The sequence below is a fragment of the Dipodomys ordii genome, unplaced genomic scaffold (assembly GCF_000151885.1).
Source record: "Dipodomys ordii isolate 6190 unplaced genomic scaffold, Dord_2.0 Scaffold6, whole genome shotgun sequence".
In the NCBI taxonomy this organism is placed as follows: Eukaryota; Metazoa; Chordata; class Mammalia; order Rodentia; family Heteromyidae; genus Dipodomys; species Dipodomys ordii.
This window is the reverse complement of record NW_012267222.1, coordinates 16,383,244-16,406,324: the sequence shown is the minus strand read 5'-3', so window position 1 is coordinate 16,406,324 and position 23,081 is coordinate 16,383,244. Positions and strand designations below refer to the sequence as shown.

The window sequence follows — 23,081 nt, the reverse complement described above, 5'->3', positions numbered from 1 at the left end:
TGAGTTCAAACCCCAATACTAACAATTTAAAATACTATGGCATTCCTATGTCACTGGTGGGAAAGCGAAATAAAATACATAAAGGATATGGCATGGTGATCGATGACAAATACTGTTTTTCATGCTCGATTTCTCTATTGTTTTCTTCCAGAACCAGTGCTGTTTAAGTCCAGCATCTGGAAGAAGCGGCAACCTCAGTAACTGAGTTCCAAGCGCACCGCAAGTGCGCGCACAGCGCCCTCGCGCGCCCATCCGGGGACCTGCCGCGGCCGCCGCCCCGCCCACCATCGCGCGCGACTGCGCGGAGGCTCCGCCCCCGAGGTTTGTTGTGGTCGGCGCGTCCCGCTCTTCGTTGGTGGCGGCGGCGGGACCAGGTCGCGTCGCCACCATGGCGGTACGACAGGCGCTGGGCCGGGGCCTACAACTGGGTCGGGCGCTGCTGCTGCGCTTCACAGCTAGGCCCGGCCTGGCCTACGCCTGGGGGCGCCCCGGCCCGGCGGCAGGCTGGGGTCGCGGAGGCCGCCCCGGCCGGGCCGCGGGACCCTCCGCTGAGCCCGGCGGGCTGCGGCTCCCCGGCCGCTACCGCTTCTTCCGTCAGTCGGTGGCGGGGCTGGCGGCGCGGCTCCAGAGGCAGTTCGTGATGAGGGTCCGGGGCGCGGGCCCTAGCGGCAGAGCCGTCTTTCTGGCCTTCGGGCTGGGGCTGGGCCTCATCGAGGAGAAGCAGGCGGAGGGCCGGCGGGCCGCCGCGGCCTGTCAGGAGATCCAGGTGAGCCGCGGGCGGGGCGGGCGAGGGCAGGGAGGGGCCGGGCTGGAGCTCGGGGCGGGGCCGGGGGCGTGTCTGAACCCGAGGGGGCGGAGCCAGATGCAGGGCGCTCCTGGGGACTGGCCCTGAGCCAGGCAAGCGGGGGAGCTCGCTGAACTATGAATGGGGCGTGACTGGGAGGCCACGGTGGGTCGGGGCGAAGGGGACCGAGCTGCCAGCAGCTGGACAAGTTGTGTCCGCTTGCTCTGAGCTTGGGACGCGGGGGCGGGCCCTGAGTCTGGAGGGGCGGGGCTGAGACCAGGGAGAGAATGTGGGCGGACCCCGCCCTCGGCGGGGGCGGGAACTGGAGCGGTCCTGAGTCTGAGCGGCCGGACTCCGACTGGGAACGCACCCTGAGCCCGGGAGGGGTGCGCCGGAGGCGGGGCCGGGCCGGAGCGAGCCGTCCGGCGATTCCCGCCGCTACCTCCAGGCCCTACCGGAGTTCTGAGGTCTGCAAGCAGTTAGGAACACTGCCTCTTCATTACCTTTTGCCTTTTCCCAGCAACCCGGAACGCCACGCTTGTCTGGGACGTGGGGGCAGGCCTGAGCGCAGTGTGGGGCGGGGCTCGAGGCGTGACCAGGGCCGGACCCGCAGTTGTGAAGGGTCCTCGGCCGGGCTGGTCTGGGGGTGTGAAGCGAGGGGGCGTGGTCGGGAAGGGGCGGGGCCTTGAGCTAAGGAACCGGACGGAGGCAAAGGCCTGTTTCTAGACTGAGCTAGACATTGCTTGGAAATCACCAATTCAGGTTGATTTATTTCACCATTCCTAATAGCCTGATACGATGCCAATCTCTCCCTTCCTTACACAATGTGTTGAAAGATAAGCTGTTCGTTATAGCTCCAGCACACCATGGCAAGTGGTTTTGTCTCAATTTTCTTTTTCTTCCTTTCCTCCTCCTCCTCCCCCTCGTCCCCCTCCCCCCTCCTCCTCCTCTTCCTCCCCCTCCTCTCCCTCCTCCTCCTCCTCTTCCTCCTCCTCTTCTTCCTCCTCCTCCTCCTCCTCTTCTTCCTCCTCCTCTCCTTCCTCCTCCTTCTTTCCTTTCTCTTCTCTTTCTCCCCTGCCCCTTGTTTTGGGACAGAATCTCACTATATAATATAGCACAGACTAGCTGATACCGGGACTTGAACACAGGGCCTAGGTGCTAGCCCTTTGCTTTTGCTTAAGGCTGGTGCTCTACCACTTGAGCCACACAGCTTTACTTCGGGCTTTTTGCTGCTGAGTGAGAAATAAGAGTCTCATAGTCTTCCTTGCCTGGACCAGCTTCCAATCTCAATCCTAATATCTTAGCCTTCTAAGTAGATAGAATTACAGACATGAGCCACCAGCACTGAGGTCAGACTAGCTTTAAACTTGCAGTCATCCTGCCTCCACTTCCAGAGTGTTTGGATTATGCATATACCACCACACTGACAGATTCTGTGTAAACTTTCTAAAAATTTACTGACAGCTGAATCAAACACTTGAGTAGTCATACACTTATCCCTTGAGGCCACTGTCATCTCCAGTTTATGGAGTAGGACTCATTCAGTGAGGCAAAGTGATTTGCCAAAATCACGGCTAAAAAAAGGCAATGCCTAACATGTGGCTTTCCATAACCTGAGCCACGGTTTTTCCATGTTTAAGTCTTTGACATTGCTGTGATCAGCAGGAAGAAGCAGCAGATCTAACTAACATTTAATTAGCCTGAGTAGTATTATTACTAGTGACAAGATATATAGATGTACTTAGGCTTTTTAAAATACTTCACTCAGTGAGCTCTGTTTCTGCTCTACCAAAGTCATTTACTTACGGTACACAGACAAACAGAACCAATAGGGTGAGTATATTTATAGACAGAGTTATTTTAAGGACCTAGCTCAACATGGACTGGCCAGCAGGGAAGTCTGCAGATCCAGGGAAGAGTAAGCACTGAGGTTGAAGTCTGAAGGCTGTTGGATGCCAGAGGTCAAACTTTGTCCTAGGTTTGGATCCTTACTGAGTAAATGCCACCCTGCTTTTTACAGATCAGGGCTGAGGTGGGAGGATGGAGTGAGGTGCCCAAGGACACGGCAGGTTAAGGAACAGGCAGCCTCTCCCATGTTTCCTGGTTTCCAGCCCAGCTCTTGTTCTTCATAATTGAGCCCTTGTTAGTTTGGGGTGACTGGTGACACCTAGCCTAGTCCCCAGTCCTGTCCTTGTCTTAACTGGCAGAAGCTAAGGGTGGGAAATTTCACAAATCCTACTTAAAACTAAAGAGGCTTTTTTTCTTCTTTTTCCTAAAATTGACCCTCCTTAGCTTACCATTCATCACCCTTTTCTCACATTTCCTGTGTCGTAAATTTTTTTATTAGTTACCCATTACTTTTATACTTAAAATCCTGGCTTTTGCCTATTCAAGACTGAGCCATGTAAATAAAAAGAACTCTGTGGTGTCACATACCTGTAATTACAGCCCTCTAGAGACAAAGGCAGGAAGATCCTGAGTTCAAAGTCAAATTAGATTACATAGGCAAACCCTATCTTTAAAACTAAAAAATAAAGCATAGATATATATTGCAGAAGAGGAGATACACATGCCATATAACATGAGTTGTTCAGCATTACTAGCCATTTGAGAAATGCAAATTCCAAACACAATGCAATGAGCCAGGAGCTTGTGGCTTATGCTTGTAATCCTTGCTACTTAGGATGCTGAGATCTGAGAACTGGAGGGAAAGTCCCATAAGACTCAGCTTCAATTAAATACTAAAAAGCTGGAAATGAAGCTGTAGCTCAAGTGGCAGACCTCTTGCCTTGAGTGAAATAGCACCAGGCCTAACACACCAAACAAACAACAAATACAGCAATGATTAGAATCGCTAAAATAGTGGCAATACCAAATATTGGTGATGATGCAGAGAAACTAGTAACATAAAAGGAAGGTTATTTGGTAGTTTCTTACACACATTTACCATACTACCCTGTCATTGCAATCTTGGCATAACTACCTGGAGAAATTAACACCATGTTCATCCCTAGAATTTCTCACACACAAAAAGAAGGAACTTATTCTGACACAATGAACCCTGAAGATAAATATGTATGATTCTACTCCTAAGAGCCAGATTCATAGGGTAGTCAGATTCATAGACAGAACATCTAACAGTGGGTACCAGGGGCTGAGGGAGAAATAATGAGGAGTTATTGTTGAGTAGATGTGGAATTTTAGCTTTTCAAGAGGAAAGTAGTCCTGGAGATGGGTGAGAGTTATGGTTGCACAGTGATATGATTGTACTTATTGCTACAGAACTCTACATTTAAAAATGGTTAAAATAACTTATGTACATTTGCCACAATGAAACTATAAGTTTTCTAGAAAACTACACAAGTGATTGCAAGCAGTATTCATAATACTAGATATTAATTATCAGCCTATATCATTAGTGAGTACAAGTTATACAAACTCTGGTTTTGTTTTTTTTTGGTTCGGTTGTTGGGCCTGAACTCTGGGCCTGGGCACTGTCCCTCAGCTCTTCAGCTCAAGGCTAGCGCTCTACCACTTGAGCCACAGCGCCACTTCCGGCTTTTTTCTTTTTGCTTATGTGGTGCTGAGGAATCGAACCCAGGGTCTTGAGCATGCAAGGCAAGAGCTCTACCACTGAGCCACCTTCCCAGCCCCAAGTTATACAAACTCTGGCACATCCATAATGAGATGCTGCTCAGTAGTACTATACTACTAAGAATAAGATTGGCTTTTTTTTTCACTTTCCATTTAAAAATAATTATAGAATCACAGGAAGTTGCACAAAATAGCACAAACTACTCCTTGTACCCTTCTAGCTTCCTCTAGTGGTGACAACCAAGAAACTAGTATTAGTACTCTGTTAGCTAGACTTCACTCACTTGACACCTCCAAAACACGCATTCCACTATAGACACAGGCAGCCACCTAAATGAACATCAAGGGTTCATGCTTCCCTGAAAAGCGCAGTTGCAAGAAGTTATACAGTGTATATTCCATGCCTAAAAAGTGGAGAATAGATTGAGGTGGCCAGGAGTAGAGAGAGAGGAAGATGTTCTGCAGTGAGGGAGCAGTTCTGCATCTTTATTGTGGTGGTGATCACATGACTCTGTAAAATGGATAAAATCCACAGGCCTACATGTGCACATGCATGTACATGAGCACATGCATGCTAATGCACGCACATACACACACTCACCCACTGGTGCACAGTGTTGACCTATCTGATTACAGTGAAGGAACAGCGTATAAGAATGATTGTTCTGGGGCTGGGAAGGTGGCTCAGTGATAGAGCGCTTGCCTTGCATGCATGAGGCCCTGGATTCGATTCCTCAGCACCACATAAGCAGAAAAAGCTGGAAGTGGGGCTGAGGCTCAAGTGGTAGAGTGCTAGTCTACAGCTAAAGAGCTGAAGAACAGCGCCCAGGCCCAGAGTTCAGGCCCCATGACTGGAAAAAAAAAAAAAAAGATTGCTCTGAGGCTCAAGTGGTAGAGTACTCACCTTGTGCTTAAGAGCGCAGGAATAGCAACCAAGCTCAGAGTTCAAGCCCCATGACTGACAAAAAAAAAAGAATGATTGTTCTGAATAATGAGACTGACAGGACAGTCAGATCGAACGTGTTGGCTGTTATGGGCTCTTGCCCTTGTCATTGGGAGCCCTGCCTCTCTGTCTCCCCAAGGTCCTTAATAACGCTCTTGTCTCACAGGACGTTTTTTTTCCTCCCAGGCAATTTTTACCCAGAGAAACAAGCTGGTGCCTGACCCACTGGACACACGACGCTGGCAGGGCTTCCGGCTGGAGGACTATCTGATTGGACAGTCCATTGGCAAGGGCTGCAGTGCTGCCGTGTATGAAGCCACCATGTCTGCATTGCCCCAGTATCTGGAGAAAGCAAAGCATGTTGGGCCTTTACCAGGGAGAGAACCAGATGTGGTCCCACAAGATGGGGAGGTGGGGGCTCCAGGAGCCTCTGCCTTTCCCCTGGCCATCAAGATGATGTGGAACATCTCGGTAAGGATGGATGGGGCCTTGTCCATCTTTGTGGATCTGCAAGTACACAGGAAAAGATGCAGGCTCTCCACAGGAAAGGAGCCCATGTGGGTAGCTTTCTCATGGTCTTGGGTGAGCATCTGAAGCTACAGATGTCAAATTCTAACCACAACTCACCATTTAGCACCCTAAGAGTGGGCTGAGTCTGTGATTCTTTCCAGCAAGCTCCAACATGGCCACCGTTTGTGGACAGTATTCTAACCTAACCTCTGGCCTCTGACCTGTTGGCTAGTGCACTTAAGGTTAGACATATGGGCATCCTGTCCTTCTCTCCCCTCCTATGGCCTGTCTCCCTAGAGAGGAGAGGCCCACTTAGAGAACCAAAGTTGCTGTCATCTTCCTGCTTTTAGTTCTTGAAGGACCCAAAGCTTTGAGAGATTGTGGCGTATCCCCCTGATGCCCACAAAATCAATGCTGTCTGCCTAATGTCTTTATCTTACCACTGCAAAGATGACTTTACAAAACCAACTAAAGCTTAGTGTTTTTTCTCTCCTGCCCAAGCATCCATTTAAGGCTAAGGTGACTGGCCACAGGAGCATATGTTGGACACTAAAGAGCAAAACAAGAGTTTCTTGTTTGGATTTGGGTGTGAGGTTAAACTGTTGCACTCCAGGCTGAGTTAATTCCCAATGAACAGCCAACCTCTGCCTCTAAAAAATCCAGCCATAGGCCAAACTCCCACTGATGAGTATGGCAGATGTGGCAGGACTGTTGGTTGTAGGCCAGGCTTTATAGGTCCTGGGAATTATTGGTAATAAAGTGAGGAAAATCTCATCTTTAGGGGATGAGAAAGGTTCCCCTGTGGTCCCATGCAACTTAATTCAGAGGTTATTCCTTCTGTTCTGGCCTGTGTACTAAAGGGAGCTGGTACGATGAGACTTACTGACTCAGGGGGTCACTTTTGAGCTGGCATTGACCAGAGGCATCTGTGGCAGGAAGAAGTGTTTTGTGTTGGCCTGGCTTCTCCTGCTCTGTGCACCTTGGTTGTCAAGAGTCTGATGTTCAGAAGCTCCTCTGAGTTGACACAGGTAGCACATCCACCTCATATTCTCAGGAAGAACTAATTTGCTGATTCAGAGGTAATCTGATCTTGAAGGTCAAAGCCATTCCAAGGCACACTGTCCTGGTCCAGGTCACAGGCAGGACTTGAATCTAGCCATTGCATGCCACTCTGTAACCCTGGGGGCCTTATGGGTGTGTTCCAGGCTGGCTCTTCCAGTGAAGCCATCTTAAGCACAATGAGCCAGGAGCTGGTCCCAGCTAGCCGAGTGGCTTTAACTGGAGAGTATGGAGCAGTCACTTACAGGTAAGCACCCCATGCCCACCAGAAAGACTGTGGGTTCTTTTTTTTTTAACCTATAAAATGTCATTTATTGTGTATGGCCAATACAAGCTCATTAGGTAATTAGTCCTTCCATAGTTCTTTTTATACTCATATAATGTTTTGACTTGTTAAAAAAAAGAGAGAGAGCGTGAAATCTAGTCCAGTAAATTCATATCCACTGGTTTGTACGGTTTCCACTTTCAGATTTACAAGATAAAAATATATACACATCTAGGGGTTAACCCTGTTCAAAAAGAAATTACTTGGGGCTGGGAAGGTGGCTCAGTGGTAGAGCGCTTGCCTTGCATGCCTGAAGCCCTGGGTTCGATTCCTCAGCACCACATAAGCAAAAAGAGAAAAGCCGGAAGTGGTGCTGTGGCTCAAATGGTAGAGCGCTAGCCTTGAGCTGAAGAGCTGAGGGACAGTGCCCAGGCCCAGAGTTCAGGCTCCACGACCGGACCCAAAAAAAAAAGAAATTACTCATTACCTTATTTATGTAACTATAACCCCTCTGTACATTACCCCTACAGTAATTTTTGTTGTTGTTGTTGTTGGTTGTGAGGCCTGAACTCTGGGCCTGGGCACTGTCCCTCAGCTCTTCAGCTCCAGGCTAGTGCTCAATCACTTGAGCCATAGCGCCACTTCCCGCTTTTTCTATTTATGTGGAGCTGAGGAATCAAACCCAGGCTCAGGCATGCAAGGCAAGCACTCTATCACTAAGCCACCTTTCCAGCTCCAATCCCTACAATAAACCTTAGATTAAATAAAAATAAAAAGTTAATTACTTTGAAAATACACACATTCATCTCTGAGCTATCCAAAGACTTTTTTTTTGGTCGGTTGTGGGGCTTGAACTCTGGGCTTGGGTGCTGTCCCTGCGTTCTTCAGCTCAAGGTGAGCACTCTACTGCTTGAGCCACAGTGCCACTTGCAGTTTTCTAGTGGTTTACTGGAAATAAGAGTCTCATGGGCTTTCCTGCCTGGGCTGGCTTTGAACTATGATCCTCAGAGCTCAGCCTCCTGAGTAGTTAGGATTACAAGCATTACAGGATTACTGGCGCCTGACGAGATTTTTTGTCTTTTTTTTTTTTTTTTTTTGGCCAGTCCTGGGGCTTGAACTCAGGGCCTAGGCACTGTCCCTGAGCTGCTTTTGCTCAAGGTTAGCATTCTACCACTTGAGCCACAGTGCAACTTCCAGCTTTTTCTCTTTATGTAGTACTGAAGAGTCAAACCAAAGGCTTCATGCATGCTAGGCAAGCACTCTACCACCTAAGCCACACTCCCAGTCCAGACTGGGTTCTTTGAGAGCAAAATCATCACCTGTGTCCCTGGCACTCAGCACAGTGTTGATTGTGCTGACTGGATGATGTGTGGGGGAAGTGGATAATGGAGCTTGGGAAGATTAAAGATCATCTGACCCTAACTAGTGATGTAGCTGGCTTATTCACAGTGAAGTAGGGGAGAAGGCCATCCAATCGCATCCAATTCAGTATGCTGGAAAAATCCACCCAGATGCCCTAATTCCTGCAAAACAATGTGTGGACACAACGCCACCTAGTGGTACACACATGTGCTCTGTCCCCACAGTTGGGAAACACCTGCTCCACACCTGACAGAACCAAGAGATTTGGGGATTTTGGTTTTGTAACCAGGCTGTCATGTCAAACCTGATATGTAGCCATGGTTAGCCTTGAACTCAAGATCCTCTTGCTTTAGCCTCCTGAGGTCTGGGATTACGGTTGTGCCCTACCACATGTGGCTGCCAAAGCAAAAGTAGTCTTTTCCCCAAGAGTTCTCAATGCAGAGTAGAGTCCAGGAAAGTGAGTGCTAAAGTAGCCTGTGCTCAGGGCAGAGTCCCAGGAAGAGTGTACAGTAAAGCAGGTTCTCAGAAAGGTGTCTCCATTTGTGCAGCTTTTGGAAAGTGTATAGGCATGACCTGGACACAGGAGGAAAAGGGAAGAGCATGCAGGTAGCAGCCTGCCCTTCAACTTTACAAACCTCTGTCCCCAGAAACTGGTTACAGAGAGAATGCGTGCATTTACTTTACTATTTGAACCCCACCAGGCAGAGGGGGACTGCTGTCATGCTGGCTTATTAGATGGGTGGTCCACAGATCTCAGTTCTGTTGAAAGCAGAAATAGGAACTTAGGAGACTGCAGACGCCCTTCTTGGGCTTTGAAGGCTCCACTCTCACTGAGTCCCTACAGGCCAATGGGAGCAGGAGCCAGAGTGAGCTGAGACAAGAACATTGCCTGGCCTTCCTTGCACTTTGTGGATCCACCTCAGTAGCCCCCTGCTGGATGCAGCATGGCTCTTGTCTCTAGGCCTTTGGGCCAGAGGAAGAATGGCTACAGCTGAAGGCTGTCAAGGCCCTGGCAGGCACCATGGCAACTCTGAGTTAGCATGTGTGCTGTGTATGTTGGGGTAGGTGTTTGAATTAGACCTGCATCCTGCAGGGAGAACAGCCAACCTTCAGTCACAGCATGCTCAGTCATAGAGGAACCTGGTGCAATTCAGGATGTGGGGGGAAGGGAGGCTCAAATGGGAAAGAGATGAGAAATGAGGGGGCAGAAACAGTGAGGGGGCAGACACAGTAAGGGGAGCAGATCACAAAGGCTCTGGAGCCTGAGGCCCAGGAACAGAGGCTAGGTAGGAATGCCCCCAGAATGTGCCAGGGAGGAGTTTCTTCCAAGACCCAGCAGCTATACAGTTAATTTATCTGCCATAGCCACCTAGTCAGCAGACACTGAGCTGGGGCATGCCAGAGACAGCACCACGGTGCTGCTTGGGAGACAGTGGTCAGCAACACAGACACCCACACATACAGGACTTAGAACCACACAGTGATGAACACCATGCAACAACTAAAGGACAGGACAGAGGCTGTTTCACATGGAAGGTCTAGGCAGGTGATAGCACCTCTTATCAGGTGATGCTATCAGCACGGGAGCCTGAAGGACCACAGCCTTCAGCTGCTTGAACAGCTGCTCCTATGGCCTTTCCATTCCTGCTAACCTTTGGCTTGCTCCCTCTCTGACTCTCCATGGCTCCCTAGCCTGGTTCCACCTCAGTGCTTTTGACTGGTAGCCTACTTTATTGTGCTCCCCAAGTATTCAGATCTCATGTACCCATGCCTTTGACCCAAGTACCCATCTTTGATCCAGTCAGCTCTGGCTGCCAGGCTGGGCTTGCTACAGAAAGTGGACCCGCCCTGCCAAAATACAACCACTGTGCCTCAGGAAGGCTATGAGGTGAGGATGTGCTTCCCATACAAAATGCAGGGCAAGCAGGTGATACTACTACCCCAGCTGCATCTATGTCAGGGATATGAACGAACTTGAAAAAATACATCAGAAAGCCACAATGACGACCTGATCCTTAGGGGAGCAAAAACAATGATTTGGTGAACATCCTTCTTCCACTAGACTAAAACGTGAGCCTGTTCTCTACAAAGCTCCACAGCCTATTAACATGAAGTCTGACAGTGTAAAACAGTAAACAGTAGAATCAGTACTACAGTAGCCAATATTTGCTGGGTACTTGTTGTTCTAATTGTGATTCCAGGCCTTAAGTGGTATGTTACTACCTGATTCTCCTTTTGGACTTGGCACTGAGCCCAGAGAAGTAACTTGGCTGACTTAGAGAGGCAGATTTGAAATTCAAACCCAAACTACTTCCATGTTCTGCCATGTGGGATGATGGCGGCTTGTGTGAATGATAAGTTAGGTGGACAGACAGGTGGGCTAGGAGTCATCCCCATTGGGATTTTTGCCTCCAACCCCAGTTCAGTAGCTGGAACATGGCACAAATAGTAACTATCGGTAAACAAGTACAGTATAAATGCTGGTATTTGTTGCAGCCTTCGCTGTCTTTCCACCTGTCATCTCTGATAACTGGCCTCACCCATTTCTCCCATTTGGCTGAATAGGAAGTCCAAGAGAGGCTCCAAGCAGCTGACCCCACACCCCAATATCATCCGGGTTTTCCGCGCCTTCACCTCATCAGTGCCACTGCTGCCAGGGGCCCTGGCCGACTACCCTGACATGCTGCCCCCAAGTCTCCACCCCGAAGGCCTAGGCCATGGACGCACGCTGTTCCTCGTAATGAAGAAGTAAGTAGCAGAGGTACAGTAGAACCTGGAGCCACCTTACCTGGCTGGTCCCTACCTCAGAACTTCCAGAAAGAGTAAGGCATGCAGAGAGAGGGCAGCAGACAGAAAGCAGTCTCCCCTTAGGATGGTTTATCATCTTCCAGGACACACTTTCCACCTGGTGCTTTTTCAGCACATTTGGCTGCTCCTTCTCTGTGGCTTGTGTCACCCTCTATCTCCTAACTGGTGCAGCATGACTGTCATTTGAACGTGTGGAGCCTTCTTCTCTCAGTTCCTCCTTTCAGGATGGTGGGAACAAAAAGGATATATGGGGGGAATTGAAAAGCTCAAGAAAAGAGAAAAAGACTAGTAATAGTAGTGCATGTGGTGCTAGGGATTATTGCTGCATGGCAACCAGAAATCCTATTCCCCTCCTGCCAGCTACCCCTGTACCCTGCGCCAGTACCTTCATGCAAATGCTCCTAGCCCCCGCCTGGCCACTATGATGATCCTGCAGTTACTGGAAGGCGTGGATCACCTGGTCCAGCAGGGTATCGCACACCGAGACCTCAAGTCTGACAACATCCTTGTGGAGCTGGGTGCAGGTAGGCACTTGCTATGGCCCAGTCTTCTCTGGAAGACCTTAGGATCCTCAGGTCCCTGATGGGTTTTATGCTCGATCCTGTTGTAGCTTTTTTTTTTTTTTTTTTTGGTCAGTCATGGGGCTCGAACTCTGGGCTTAGGCACTGTCGATGCACTCATCAGCTCAAGACAAGCACTCTACCACACTACTTCCAGTTTTCTAGTGATTTATTGGAGATAAGAGTCTCATGGACTTTCCTGCCTGGGCTAGCTTTGAGCTGTGATCCTCAGATCTCAGCCTCCTGAGTCACTAGGAGTGAGCCATTGGCTCCCGGCTTGTTGTGGCTTCTTTAAGTGTATACCCCAGAAACAGACCATCCCTCTTTTTGATTCCTCCTCTAGGGAGTCAGGCTCTGATGCCTACTTGTACAACAGCAGCCTTAGTATTGCAGCTTTTTTTTTTTAATAAAGTAAAAGTGAATTGAGTGAAGTAAGCAAGGCCCAAAGAAACATAGGTTCCATGGTTTTCCTTATTTGCAATAACTAGTTATGTCTGAGTCAAGCAGAAAAGGTCAGATAAGTTGATGTTAGGGGAATGAACCCCAAGATAAGTATTCAAATGTTTTTTTGTTTTTTTTCTTTCATGCAATTGTTTCTAACATACTTATAAGATGATTTCTTAGTTGCTTTGTATGTCCCTCCCCCAAGGTATAACCCCTGCTTTCACTGTATTTGATGTTGGTATAATTTGTGGAGGGGAAGGGAAAAAACAAATCATTTAACTAGGGATACATTGCAACAATGAGATATACAAGTCGTTATGTCGAAAAACGAACTTTACAACTTTGGTGGGAGGTGGGGGGAGGATTGGGTGGGAGAAGGGGGGAGTATGGGAAGGAATGAGAAGGGGAAACAAAGAAGAGGCCACAATGCTTGATAAGAAATGTACTCGTTATCTTGCCCACGGTATTCTCACAATAAAAATAAATAAATAAAGTAAAAGTGAGGGGCTAGGAAGGTGGCTCAGTGGTAGAGCGCTTGCCTTGCATGCATGAGGCCCTGGGTTCGATTCCTCAGCACCACATAAGCAAAAAGAAAAAAGCCAGAAGTGGTGCTGTGGCTCAAGTGGTAGAGTGCTAGCCTTGAGCTGAAGAGCTGAGGGACAGCGCCCAGGCCCAGAGTTCAGGCCCCAGGACTGGGCCAAAAAAAATAAAAAATAAAATAAAATAAATAAAGTAAAAATGAGCTGGATTTAACTCAGTGGCAAAAGTAATTCAGTAAAAACCATGCAAATGGAAGCCCGGCTGCCTCCAAAAGTAATGAGCTCCCAGCATGGGAAGTGCTCAGTAGAAGCCACCTGCCTCCCCACTTTAAAGACTCACATCTCTGATATTTTGCAGAGGAAGGTCTGAGGCTAAAATCCAGGGTCTTTCCCATGTTATCTGCACTTACTGAGCTATATCACCAGCCTTTGTTTAAAATGAAGTTGTTTTCTTAAGACAAGGTCCTACTATGTAGCTCATACTGGTCTTGAAGTTTTTCTACATAACCTGAACTTGAGATCCTCCTGCTTCTGCCTCTCACATAATGTCTGATAAGTTATTAAAACTAGATTTAAAACAAATACGCAGCTAAGTGACTAAAGGAACCGTATGGGTACTTTTACAAACAACTTATTCCTAAGGCATTGTTAGATTTCTTGGAGCTTCAAAATCAAACTCAAAACTCCTAGTATGTAAAGGCTCTTGGAAATCACCTGAGCCAAGTCCCAGTTCCTCTGGTCTTGGGACAGGTCTAGCTACCATTTAGGTGGAGCTAGACTCCTCACCCAGTCCTCTGTGTGAGCTTTTGTCTCTGGGAGTCAACTCTGTTCTGTGGCTGGCCCTCCTGTTCAGTTCCTTGGCGAGTCAATTTCCACTCATAGCTTGACCTGTGCGTCTGGGCACCCAGCCTGTTAGCCCAGTTCACTCTCTTGGTGGTGGCTTTCAGAGGGACAAGGGGAAGGCCTCTTAGGGCAGAATAGAATCACCACTCACCTCTGCTGCTCCTCCAGATGGCTATCCCTGGTTGGTGATCTCTGACTTTGGCTGCTGCCTGGCTGATGAGCATGTCGGCCTGCAGCTGCCTTTTACCAGCTGGTACGTGGATCGGGGTGGAAATGGCTGCCTGATGGCTCCTGAGGTAAGTCCTGCTCTGCATCTTCCACCATTAGCAGATGCTTCCACTCTGTTCCCACTCAAACAAAGGCATGAGACAGGAGCCTTCTTCTCTGCTTTAGCCTGGCTCTCCCTCTATCCCCAAGATAGATTTGTCTGCCTCAGCTGGCCAGCCTCCACAGATCCTTCTGGCTTGAGCTTCAACTCATTCAAATTCTGGGTCTCTGGGGACACATTAGCCTCTGGCTTAGGTGACACAAACAGCACCTGACATCTCATCCTCTGCCTCCTGAGCAGGTGTCCACAGCCTGTCCTGGCCCCAGGGCAGTGATTGACTATAGCAAGGCTGATGCCTGGGCTGTAGGAGCCATTGCATATGAAATCTTCGGGATCGCCAACCCCTTCTATGGCCAGGGAAGGGCCCACCTGGAAAGCCGCAGTTACCAAGAGTCTCAGCTCCCTGAGCTGCCCGAGATGGTGCCTATGGATACCAGGCATCTGGTGAGGGCATTGCTCCAGCGAGAGGCCAGTAAGGTAAGGCCAGGCCTTTGAGGGGACTGTGTGTCTGGGGAGCTCCACATTGTCTGAACAAGCAATACAGTGCCTGGCATACATGGGTAGGTGTAAGTCCAGGAGCACACAGAGAATAAACCAAAGGAACTGGCCTCCAAACCATTACTCAAATTCTAGCATAACACCTCTTCTTGGCTTCTTTATTTCAGTGCTGGGGCTAGAGCCCAGGGCCTCGAGCATGCTAAGGAAGCATTTACTGAGCCACAACTTCAGTCTTCTCCTTGGCTCTTTTAGTTGCCTCAAAAGTTACTCAGAGGGCAAAGGGTGATTTTTTGAGAAACACACACACACAGCATATGGAAACAATTGAGATCTAATCTGGCAGGGGAATTGGAAGGTATTTCAGAGAGCAGATTTGGATGCTATGAAGTTAATATAAAAAACCATGAAGGGCCAGTCTGTTGGAAGTTGTAACTGGAGCAGTAGGTCTGATTCAGTGACTGTAGCAAGGACAGACAGGCCTGAATTTTAATGATGCAAATGCCTGTGTGTGTCAGCTGAGGGAAGCCTATCAGGAGGGAGAGGTGGAGCAAGAATAAGGAAGGGAAGGCCTTAGCATGACTGTGTTAAGAATGCTATGTGGACTGAGGGCTTGGCCAGGGGTTCTAAACTCTTATCCTCTTGATGTTGCAGAGACCATCAGCACGAGTAGCTGCAAATGTGCTCCACTTAAGCCTCTGGGGTGAACATATTCTAGCCCTGAAGAACCTGAAATTAGACAAGATGATCGGCTGGCTTCTCCAGCAATCAGCAGCCACTTTACTGGCCAACAGGCTGGTAGGGAAGAGCTGCCTGGAAACAAAGCTGAAGATGTTGTTTCTGGCTAACCTAGAGTGTGATTCACTCTGCCAGGCGGCTCTCCTGCTCTGCTCGTGGCGGGCAGCCCCATGACACTGTGTGTCACTGATGTGTTACTAAAAGGACTTGGCAGCATGTGTCATAAAGGTGTGTGGATGCTATGGGAGCTCACTGGGAGTGTTAGAATCAGGAGACAAGCAGACTGAGTGTGGGGCTGGTCAGCCAAAGAAGAGGCCTTGGTTTGGCAAACAGAAGGAACAAGTTGATTCAGTTTACTCTGTAGCCACTAACTCTTAAATTCTATAATCTATGTGGACTTAAGTTCTTCGCCCTGCAGAATCAAGGGATGGCTCTAGATCAGAAGTTGGCAAACTCTGTGGAAGGCCAGTAAATCAAGTTGTTGCAACTACTCAACTCTGCTGAAGCACAAAGCAAGCTAAGCAAACTAGTGCTGTGTTTCAACAGTTTTGTGGACCCTGAAATTGGAATTTTCATATGTCATTTTTCTAACCACTTAACAGTGTAAAAACTACTTCAAGACTGCAAGTGGCAGGCCACTGTGGTCCACAGGCCAGTTTGCCAACCTCTGGTCTAGATGAATTCACAAGACCTAACCCTTAAAACATTAGGTCCCTGTGCATTACCTCACCTTATCTTCAGCCCTGTTCTGTCCTCACAGACCTCCCACATTGAATGGCTGAGCTGAATGGTCAGATCTGCACCTCAGATCACAGAGAAGGCAGTGAGTAGCTATGGGGACAGAGGGAGTATTTGACCCTAGAATGGTCAGCCATGGCCCCAGTAGGCATGCTCTACCTGGTTGAGACAAACATTTGTGCAGGGTAGTAATTCAGGGATCATAAAAATCCACAGCAGACCCTGACTGCCTCCACAATGGCGCATGGCTTCTGGAACGGCTGTGGCACTGGGATAATGCTTCCCTCCCAGCTCCTCTAGCCACTGAACTCAACCTAGCACAACTAAAAAGACTGGGTGTGGGTCTAAACTTGCCCATTTCCTTTCTGACTAGCATCTGTTATAGGATATGTGAGATTAAATACACATTTACAGTGCACAGTATATATGTATGTGCGGAATATTTGGGTTTCAGAATGATCTTTATGCTCTGGGCATGAGAAGAAGAGACTTCAAAATTTTACACATGCTTTTTAAGAATGCAACCATGGACTATAGTAGTGAGCAAAAAATTATTTTCAGCCATGCTATGGTTCCAGCACCCTGAGGGTATCAACAACTTTAGCTGCTGAGAAGTTAGCATGCAGTTATTTCATAGTTAAAAGACAATCGTTCAATCTTTGCAAAACTGGAAAAAGCAACTGGTGTCTTACACCTACCGTCCTCAGTAGGCTGAGACCCAAGGACTAAGGTTTGAAGCCAGACTCAATAAACAAATTTGAGATACTCATATCCACGAAAGCTGAAAATGGAGATGTGGTTCAAAGTGGTAGAGTGCCAACTGAGCGAAAAAGCCAAAGGAAAGAGGTCCTGAGTCCAAGTAAGTCCCAATGCCAGCACACACATGCATGCGCATTCACGCACACCCACACACAGCAACCTGCTAATTTGTATCCAGTCATCTCAGAACAGTGTCCCCACCTGACCACAAGACAGGGCCAGCATTTCTCTTTATTTTAGATTAGAAAAGAAAGTGACAGCACGTGTGAAAAATGCTTCGCAGCAACTCAACATAGAAAAACTTACATAAAAATTGATTCCCCAGCCCCCACCCCTTGGTACTCAATGCTGCGTTCCACGCTGAGGTAAGGCTGTGCCATTTCCCATGACTTAAAAAACAACAAAACATCTTGCCCTAATAAAATCATGTGCCACTCTGCTGTGTGAAGTCCTGGCCTCCGGCCCCTCAGTCAGATTTCTCCTTCTCCTTCATGTGTAAGAAGACGATGCTGAAGATGAAGAGTCCCGCCATCATGGAGAAGGCGCTGGCATAGTAGGGGTAGGCTGAGGGGATGAAGCGCTCATACTGCGTGTGCTGGAGTGGCCTCACTGACACCTGTGGCAGGACAAAGTTGGCAGGTCCTGGCCAGTGGGAGGCCTGAGCGGGGCACCAGCCAGCCAAAATCACACTGTCCTTGCTTACCTGAGTAGAGGAATACAGGTGTGTGTAGCCAAGCCGATTGTAATCTACTTTAAACTGGAATACACCATACACATCCGGCAACTTGAACTGGACACTGTATTTTCCACCTGGGGAGGAAGCAACACACATATCCAGGAGAGTGCTCAGCTGGGCCTCATGGAGCAAGCACAGGGCATAGCTGCTCCCTGTGGCCCACGCTGGCAAGAACTGCATTTACCTTTCCTCTTCAAGAAGGTCCTCACAAAAGGATCAATGCGGACAAACTCCAGCTGTATGTCATCACCATCAAAGGGGACCCACTTGCCATTGGAGAGTTGCTCAATCACGATGCTATACTCCTGCGATAAAAGGCTGACTCAGCCAAGAGTGACTGGTGGGGCACAGACCTGCAAGCAGGGCTGCCTTAATTCTTAATCTCTAGACAGGACAGTGACTTCCAGGAGTCCTGCAACCTGGAGAAGCCTTCACCACCTTCCCTGAACGAGGCTGATCACACAGCTGGCAGCATTTGTGCAGAGTCCATGGGGGCCCAAAGCACTCTCTATTCCCTGTGTGGGCTTTGGCAAGCATGCAGGTCTCCCCATGGCCTGCCTGCCTGCCTGCCTGCCTCTCTCTTCCCTGGCCTGACAATTCCATCCCTGAGCCCCAACTGAAATGTGGCTTTTTTGGTACATCTGACTTCCTAGGTGCGCACCACCTCCCTGCATCCCTCCCACCACCACCCCTGCTTCCCACTCCCCCCACCCCCGCCCCCCACCCCAGTGTTCCCACAGCTGCACGCAGCTCTTAAAAAGGAGGCCTTGTGTCAGACTCAATTCTTCAAGCAGCTTTCTAGAAGTAGAGGTAAGGAATCATCCTATACCCTGCAGTCTGACATCAAAATGTTCAGTAAATGTTTCCAAGCTGAGTAGATTCAACTTGGCAAAACCTTGAGGCCTCCTTCCTGAGCGCTTACCACTAGGTCAGTAACAGTGTAGGCATTGGGGGGGGCTTTCTCGCCCACACGATGATGGGACACAGGCCCCACACGGAGTACACCCTCCTCCTTGAACACCCAGCGGGATAAGGCCACAGCTAGCTCGTAGTTGCCTGTCTGGGAATACCTGCAGAAGAAAATAAAAAACTAGAGTCCTGGACCACAATTCTTCCTCACAGGACACAATAGGCCACTGAATGGAAAAAGAAAATGATGAAAGAAGCAGGCAGTGTTGCTCTCTCTGGGTGTCATCTGCACAGTAAATCACAGGCTTTTGTTCTGTTTTCTTTGGTGAACCTGAGTTTGGAACCTAGGGGCTCATGCATGCTAGGCAAGTGCTTTACCACTGAGCTGCATCTCCAGCTCTAAAGACAGTTTTCTAAAAGGAATGCTGGAGATTAGGGGGTCTCAAGACAAGTCAACACTATCTTGAGAAGCATGAAGCACCAATACCAGCTACACAGCAACCGTCATCTTCAAGTAATTTGGAAGGCTTCTTCCTCCCCACACCCAGACAGAGAGCTGAGCCCCTACTCTACCTCTGGGCGCCAGGCGTGGCCTTCTGCACGGCGGAGTTGAAGAAGGCATCGCTAAAGAAGTCAAGGGAGCCGCTGAAGATGACCCGGGCATTGTTCCTGGCCTGGAGCCCAGCAATGAGGAGGGTGTTCTTCCCCACTGCGTGAGGGTACTAGTGACAGAGGAAGCAATTAACAGATGTCACTGGGATAAAGGAAAAGCCACCAGAGCAAGAGGACAGCAGGCTAGACCCAGAGGTAGCTATGTCCCTCTCCCATAAAGGAACCAGGGGTCACACTGCTACCTGTGTGCCCATTCCCCTCAAATTGTCCATCAGCCTTAGCAAAGAATTACCTGTTTCGTTCTGATTTTCAGAATACAAAAAGTACTTTGCCACTGGGCCCAGGAGCAGGAGGCTCAAGATGCCAAGCCCCTTACCTGGGTGATGGGCTTATCTGGGAAGAAGGAGTAGGAAGTTGAGGATCCTGTGAGGATGTCCAACACCAAGGGATTGTCAGGATCGGCCACCATCCTGCAGTGTGAAGAAACAGCGGCTTGACATTTACCCAGAGGCTGACTCCAGGGATGCAGGGGTCCTGCGGGCTCTTTCCCCAAGAACAAAGCCCCCAAGAACAAAGCCTCTTTTTATAGTCAAACACTTACCTCTCCTCTTTATTACTCTCACACATCCTCTAGAGGAGGAACATCCCCCAATAACTAAATTTGGCTTGATTTCCCCAGAAAGAAGGTGGCCCCTTTTTCCCCCAAGTTTCTGTTGGCCTGATACTCACCCAACTCCTCGGAAGAGGATGGGGTTTAGAGATGACTTCCCAACAATTGTCGGGGCCTTCAGTAGGTTCTCTGTGTCAGCCACAATGAGCGTGTGCTGCAGAGGGGAGGGGAAGGAGTGGCCTTAGGAAAAGGCTTCCCAGGCTAGGGAGCTCAGAGCCAAGCTTTGCTGTCCATGCCAGAAACCTGAAAGGTGACAAGTCTGATTACCTGGCCAAGATCTGAGACATCATAGTTGTGATGGTCAATGACAGCCGTTTTCTCTTCATCAAACTCGATCCCACACTCGCTGCCCAGCTCCCGAAGAGGGTCACCTGCAACACCCAAGAAATGCCTGGCTAAGCACAGATGGTGGGCCCAGCCTAGCAGTATATAGTAACCTTGTTACTGGTCAGGCACACCTAGCGTCCTACAGTTTCATTAGGCTGGGTACGACTTCCAGGGATGAGAATCAGAACTCTCTCCCTCCATAAACCAGTATGACCCAGCTCTACAGAACCCCTCTTTGCACATAGCCAATGTTGCCCTAGACATGACTAGACCACAAGATTCCTCCAGTCCTTGGCAACACTCCTCCCAGACCCCGCAAGAAACCCACCCACTAGGATCAATGCAAGTTTAAAATCTGTCACTACTGAAGAGAGGAAAGCAGCCTGGGCCAGACTGTGGAGGCAGGCCACCAGCACACGGGAGAGGTCGCGCTCCCTGCTCTGGGCATCTTTGCAACCTTCAAAACCAGAAAAAGTAGAAATCCACCCAATACCTTAGGCACCATTCAATATGCCTTTCTCTACAGATAGAGTCACAAACAAGCCAGGGTTCTCACTACCTTTCACAGAACACACAGGAGGAACTGGGGGACCCAAAACCTTGCAGCATCCTCACTGCTTCCTGGGCCCACCAGTGCCACAATTCAGTAGTTCCCATGTGTGATACTCCCCAAGCTCCCTGGAGATCTGGAGAAAGCACTAGAACCTCCCAGGCACACTCACCAATGTCAGAGCTGGCGGCTACCAGGACACTGCCTCCACCGTCGATGAAGGCACTGATGGTCTCCACATTGATGTTGCCTCCAAAATCTGAAAGAAGGAGCCAAGCACAGCGACCAGAAGCATCCGTCACTGACCCTTGATACTTGGTAAGGGGTGGGGGATCCTGCAGACCAGCCACAGGAAGCATTAAGTGGGATCCCTCCAGGCCAAAAATGAGAGGGAGAGTTAGCACACCATATGTGCTACAGGGCAAGCCCTCATTTTCCCACAGTGAAGATTCAAAAGAACAACTCTGATGAACTTCTAGAGATGTGGGTGAAATAGCCAAACATCTCTTAATTACATTTGTCAAGCTAGAAGCACACAGCTTAAGTCACATGTAGCATATTCACCTAAAAATGCCATTATCCACTCATTATTCACAACACAATCAAAAGCAAGGCCTGGTATGCTGCTGGGCTCCCTACAGCACACAGAATAACCCTTCACTACAAAGAATGACCCAGTCTGAAATGTCCAAAGTGCCAATGCTGAGAACCCTCTGCACAAGCAGAAGAGAAGAACACTGCCAAGGTTAAACTGAGACAGCCTGGGACTGAACTAAGTAAACTCCTGAATCTTGCTGAGCCACCTCCCCATTAGAACAGGAATCCAGTGTCTTCCAGGTGCAGATCATGTGCTAAGGATCCCAATCCCTGTGCTTCTACTACGTAAGACATGGAAACCTCTGGATCTCAGATACCGCAGAGAACCCACTGGTGCATGGAGACCAGGTTTGTCTACACTCTTGGGGAATCAAGGTGCTCAAAACTCACAAGGCAGATCCAACCCCTCTTGCACTCTCAGCAGATATAAGCCTTCTCCCAGGGTGCCTGAGAGGGCTTTCTGGGACAGCACTTCTCATTCACCAGGGACAGAAAAGGTGACAATGACAATGTGGAGTCAGGGTTAAGTAATGTTGACTCTCAGAATTGACAGTTACTAGACTGACAGAACAGTCTAGTAATGGAGTGGATTACCTTCTAAAATAGTAAAAATCAGATAACCTGAAGATACTCCTTCTACGATGAGCCCTCTGCCACACTACGGAATATCCAGCTTCAAATGGTGGGAGGGTGCTAGGGGAGCTTATTGCTAGGATACTTTTTTCAGCGCAAGCTATGATCAGCTTCCACACTGCATAATGTCTTTTTCCAGCGATCCATATTAATAACAGGACAATGTTTCCAGAGGCAACCTCACCTAAGGGGCCCTGGCTCCCTAATGCAGCAGGACTTTGATTCAGTGTCTTATGGCAACATGTGGTTCCACAATCCTTAGCTGTGTCTCCTCCCGGGGCCCATGTTAGAAATGCAGTCGTTCCTCTTCTGTGGCAGCGCGGTACTCGGGGCTAGCCACCACCGACACTCAGAACAAACCCGGGGACAAGAAAGCCACGGATGCGTCCGGGGCCCCGGATTCCGGCTGTCGGGGCGGGGCGAGGTGGGGCCCTTACCTTCCACCGAGGGGGAGAATATGATGAGATTGTCGTAGAGGAACTCCCCATACTTAATGAGCGACAGGCTGGGATCATCGGCGGTCTTGAACGTGAGTTCAAAGCCCCGGTCTGGATGAGAAAAATAACAGATGAGCCCCAAAGCGACCCCAGCAGCCGCGCCACAGCCCCCCACCCGACAGCAGGCCGGACGTGAGGACGGGGGGGGGGGCACGGCGATGCCCGCGGGCGCCCGAGGGGAGAGGGCGGCGCTGCCCAGCCCCGCGCTCACCCTCCGCCCCTAGAATCCCGTTCTCACCCCTCAGGCTCCGGAAGAAAAGCGAGTGCGTCTCCCGCAGGTTGAGGTTGTCCAGCAGCACCAGCGTGCGGGGGCCGCTGCCGCACACCGAGCCCAGCAGCAGCAGCAGCAGCCACGAGAGGGCTGGAGCGCGGGCCACGGCGCAAGGCTCCATCTTTCCTTCCTGCCTGGGAGCCCAGCACCTGGACACCGGAAGTGCCCTGTCTACAGTCGCCCAATCACGGCTCGGAGCCCGGGAGCGCCACCCGGAAGTGATCCGAAGACTTCGGTGTTGGGCTATCCGAGCCCCGGCCTTTGCGGTGACCAGTTAACTGGTGAGCAGGTAGCACCGGCGGAAGTGCCCCGGTGGAAGTGCCCGAGGCGGATCTATTGGTGGAGGGAGCCTGAGTCCCCGCCTCCCCCAGAGGAAAAGGCTCAATCACAGAGAGCCAGCTCTGCTGCCGCGGCCAATCAACAAGGCGGAACGTCTATTGACTCCGCCCAGGAGCCTCTCGCCGCTGGTCCGACCCGCTTCTTTCCTGGCCCCTGGGGTCACGGTTGTCC

The 23,081-nt window shown here is 49.6% G+C and overlaps 2 protein-coding genes across 2 annotated transcripts; one reads left to right on the top strand and one right to left on the bottom strand.

The window, feature by feature from the left end:
- The first annotated feature begins 327 nt into the window (after positions 1 to 327).
- Positions 328 to 16,779, top strand: Pink1 (PTEN induced putative kinase 1). The gene is made up of 8 exons (XM_013034150.1): positions 328 to 766; positions 5,508 to 5,792; positions 7,037 to 7,137; positions 11,083 to 11,265; positions 11,686 to 11,849; positions 13,880 to 14,007; positions 14,280 to 14,516; positions 15,189 to 16,779. Exons 1-8 carry the CDS (start codon positions 389 to 391, stop codon positions 15,444 to 15,446), a joined length of 1,734 nt encoding a protein of 577 aa, XP_012889604.1. The 5' UTR covers positions 328 to 388; the 3' UTR covers positions 15,447 to 16,779.
- Positions 16,780 to 16,982: 203 nt separating this feature from the next.
- Positions 16,983 to 22,877, bottom strand: Ddost (dolichyl-diphosphooligosaccharide--protein glycosyltransferase subunit (non-catalytic)). The gene is made up of 11 exons (XM_013034162.1): positions 22,539 to 22,877; positions 22,241 to 22,351; positions 20,746 to 20,832; positions 19,964 to 20,067; positions 19,756 to 19,850; positions 19,403 to 19,496; positions 18,988 to 19,136; positions 18,428 to 18,575; positions 17,690 to 17,810; positions 17,473 to 17,579; positions 16,983 to 17,385 (listed from the first exon to the last, which is right to left on the bottom strand). Exons 1-11 carry the CDS (start codon positions 22,690 to 22,692, stop codon positions 17,236 to 17,238), a joined length of 1,320 nt encoding a protein of 439 aa, XP_012889616.1. The 5' UTR covers positions 22,693 to 22,877; the 3' UTR covers positions 16,983 to 17,235.
- Positions 22,878 to 23,081: the final 204 nt, after the last annotated feature.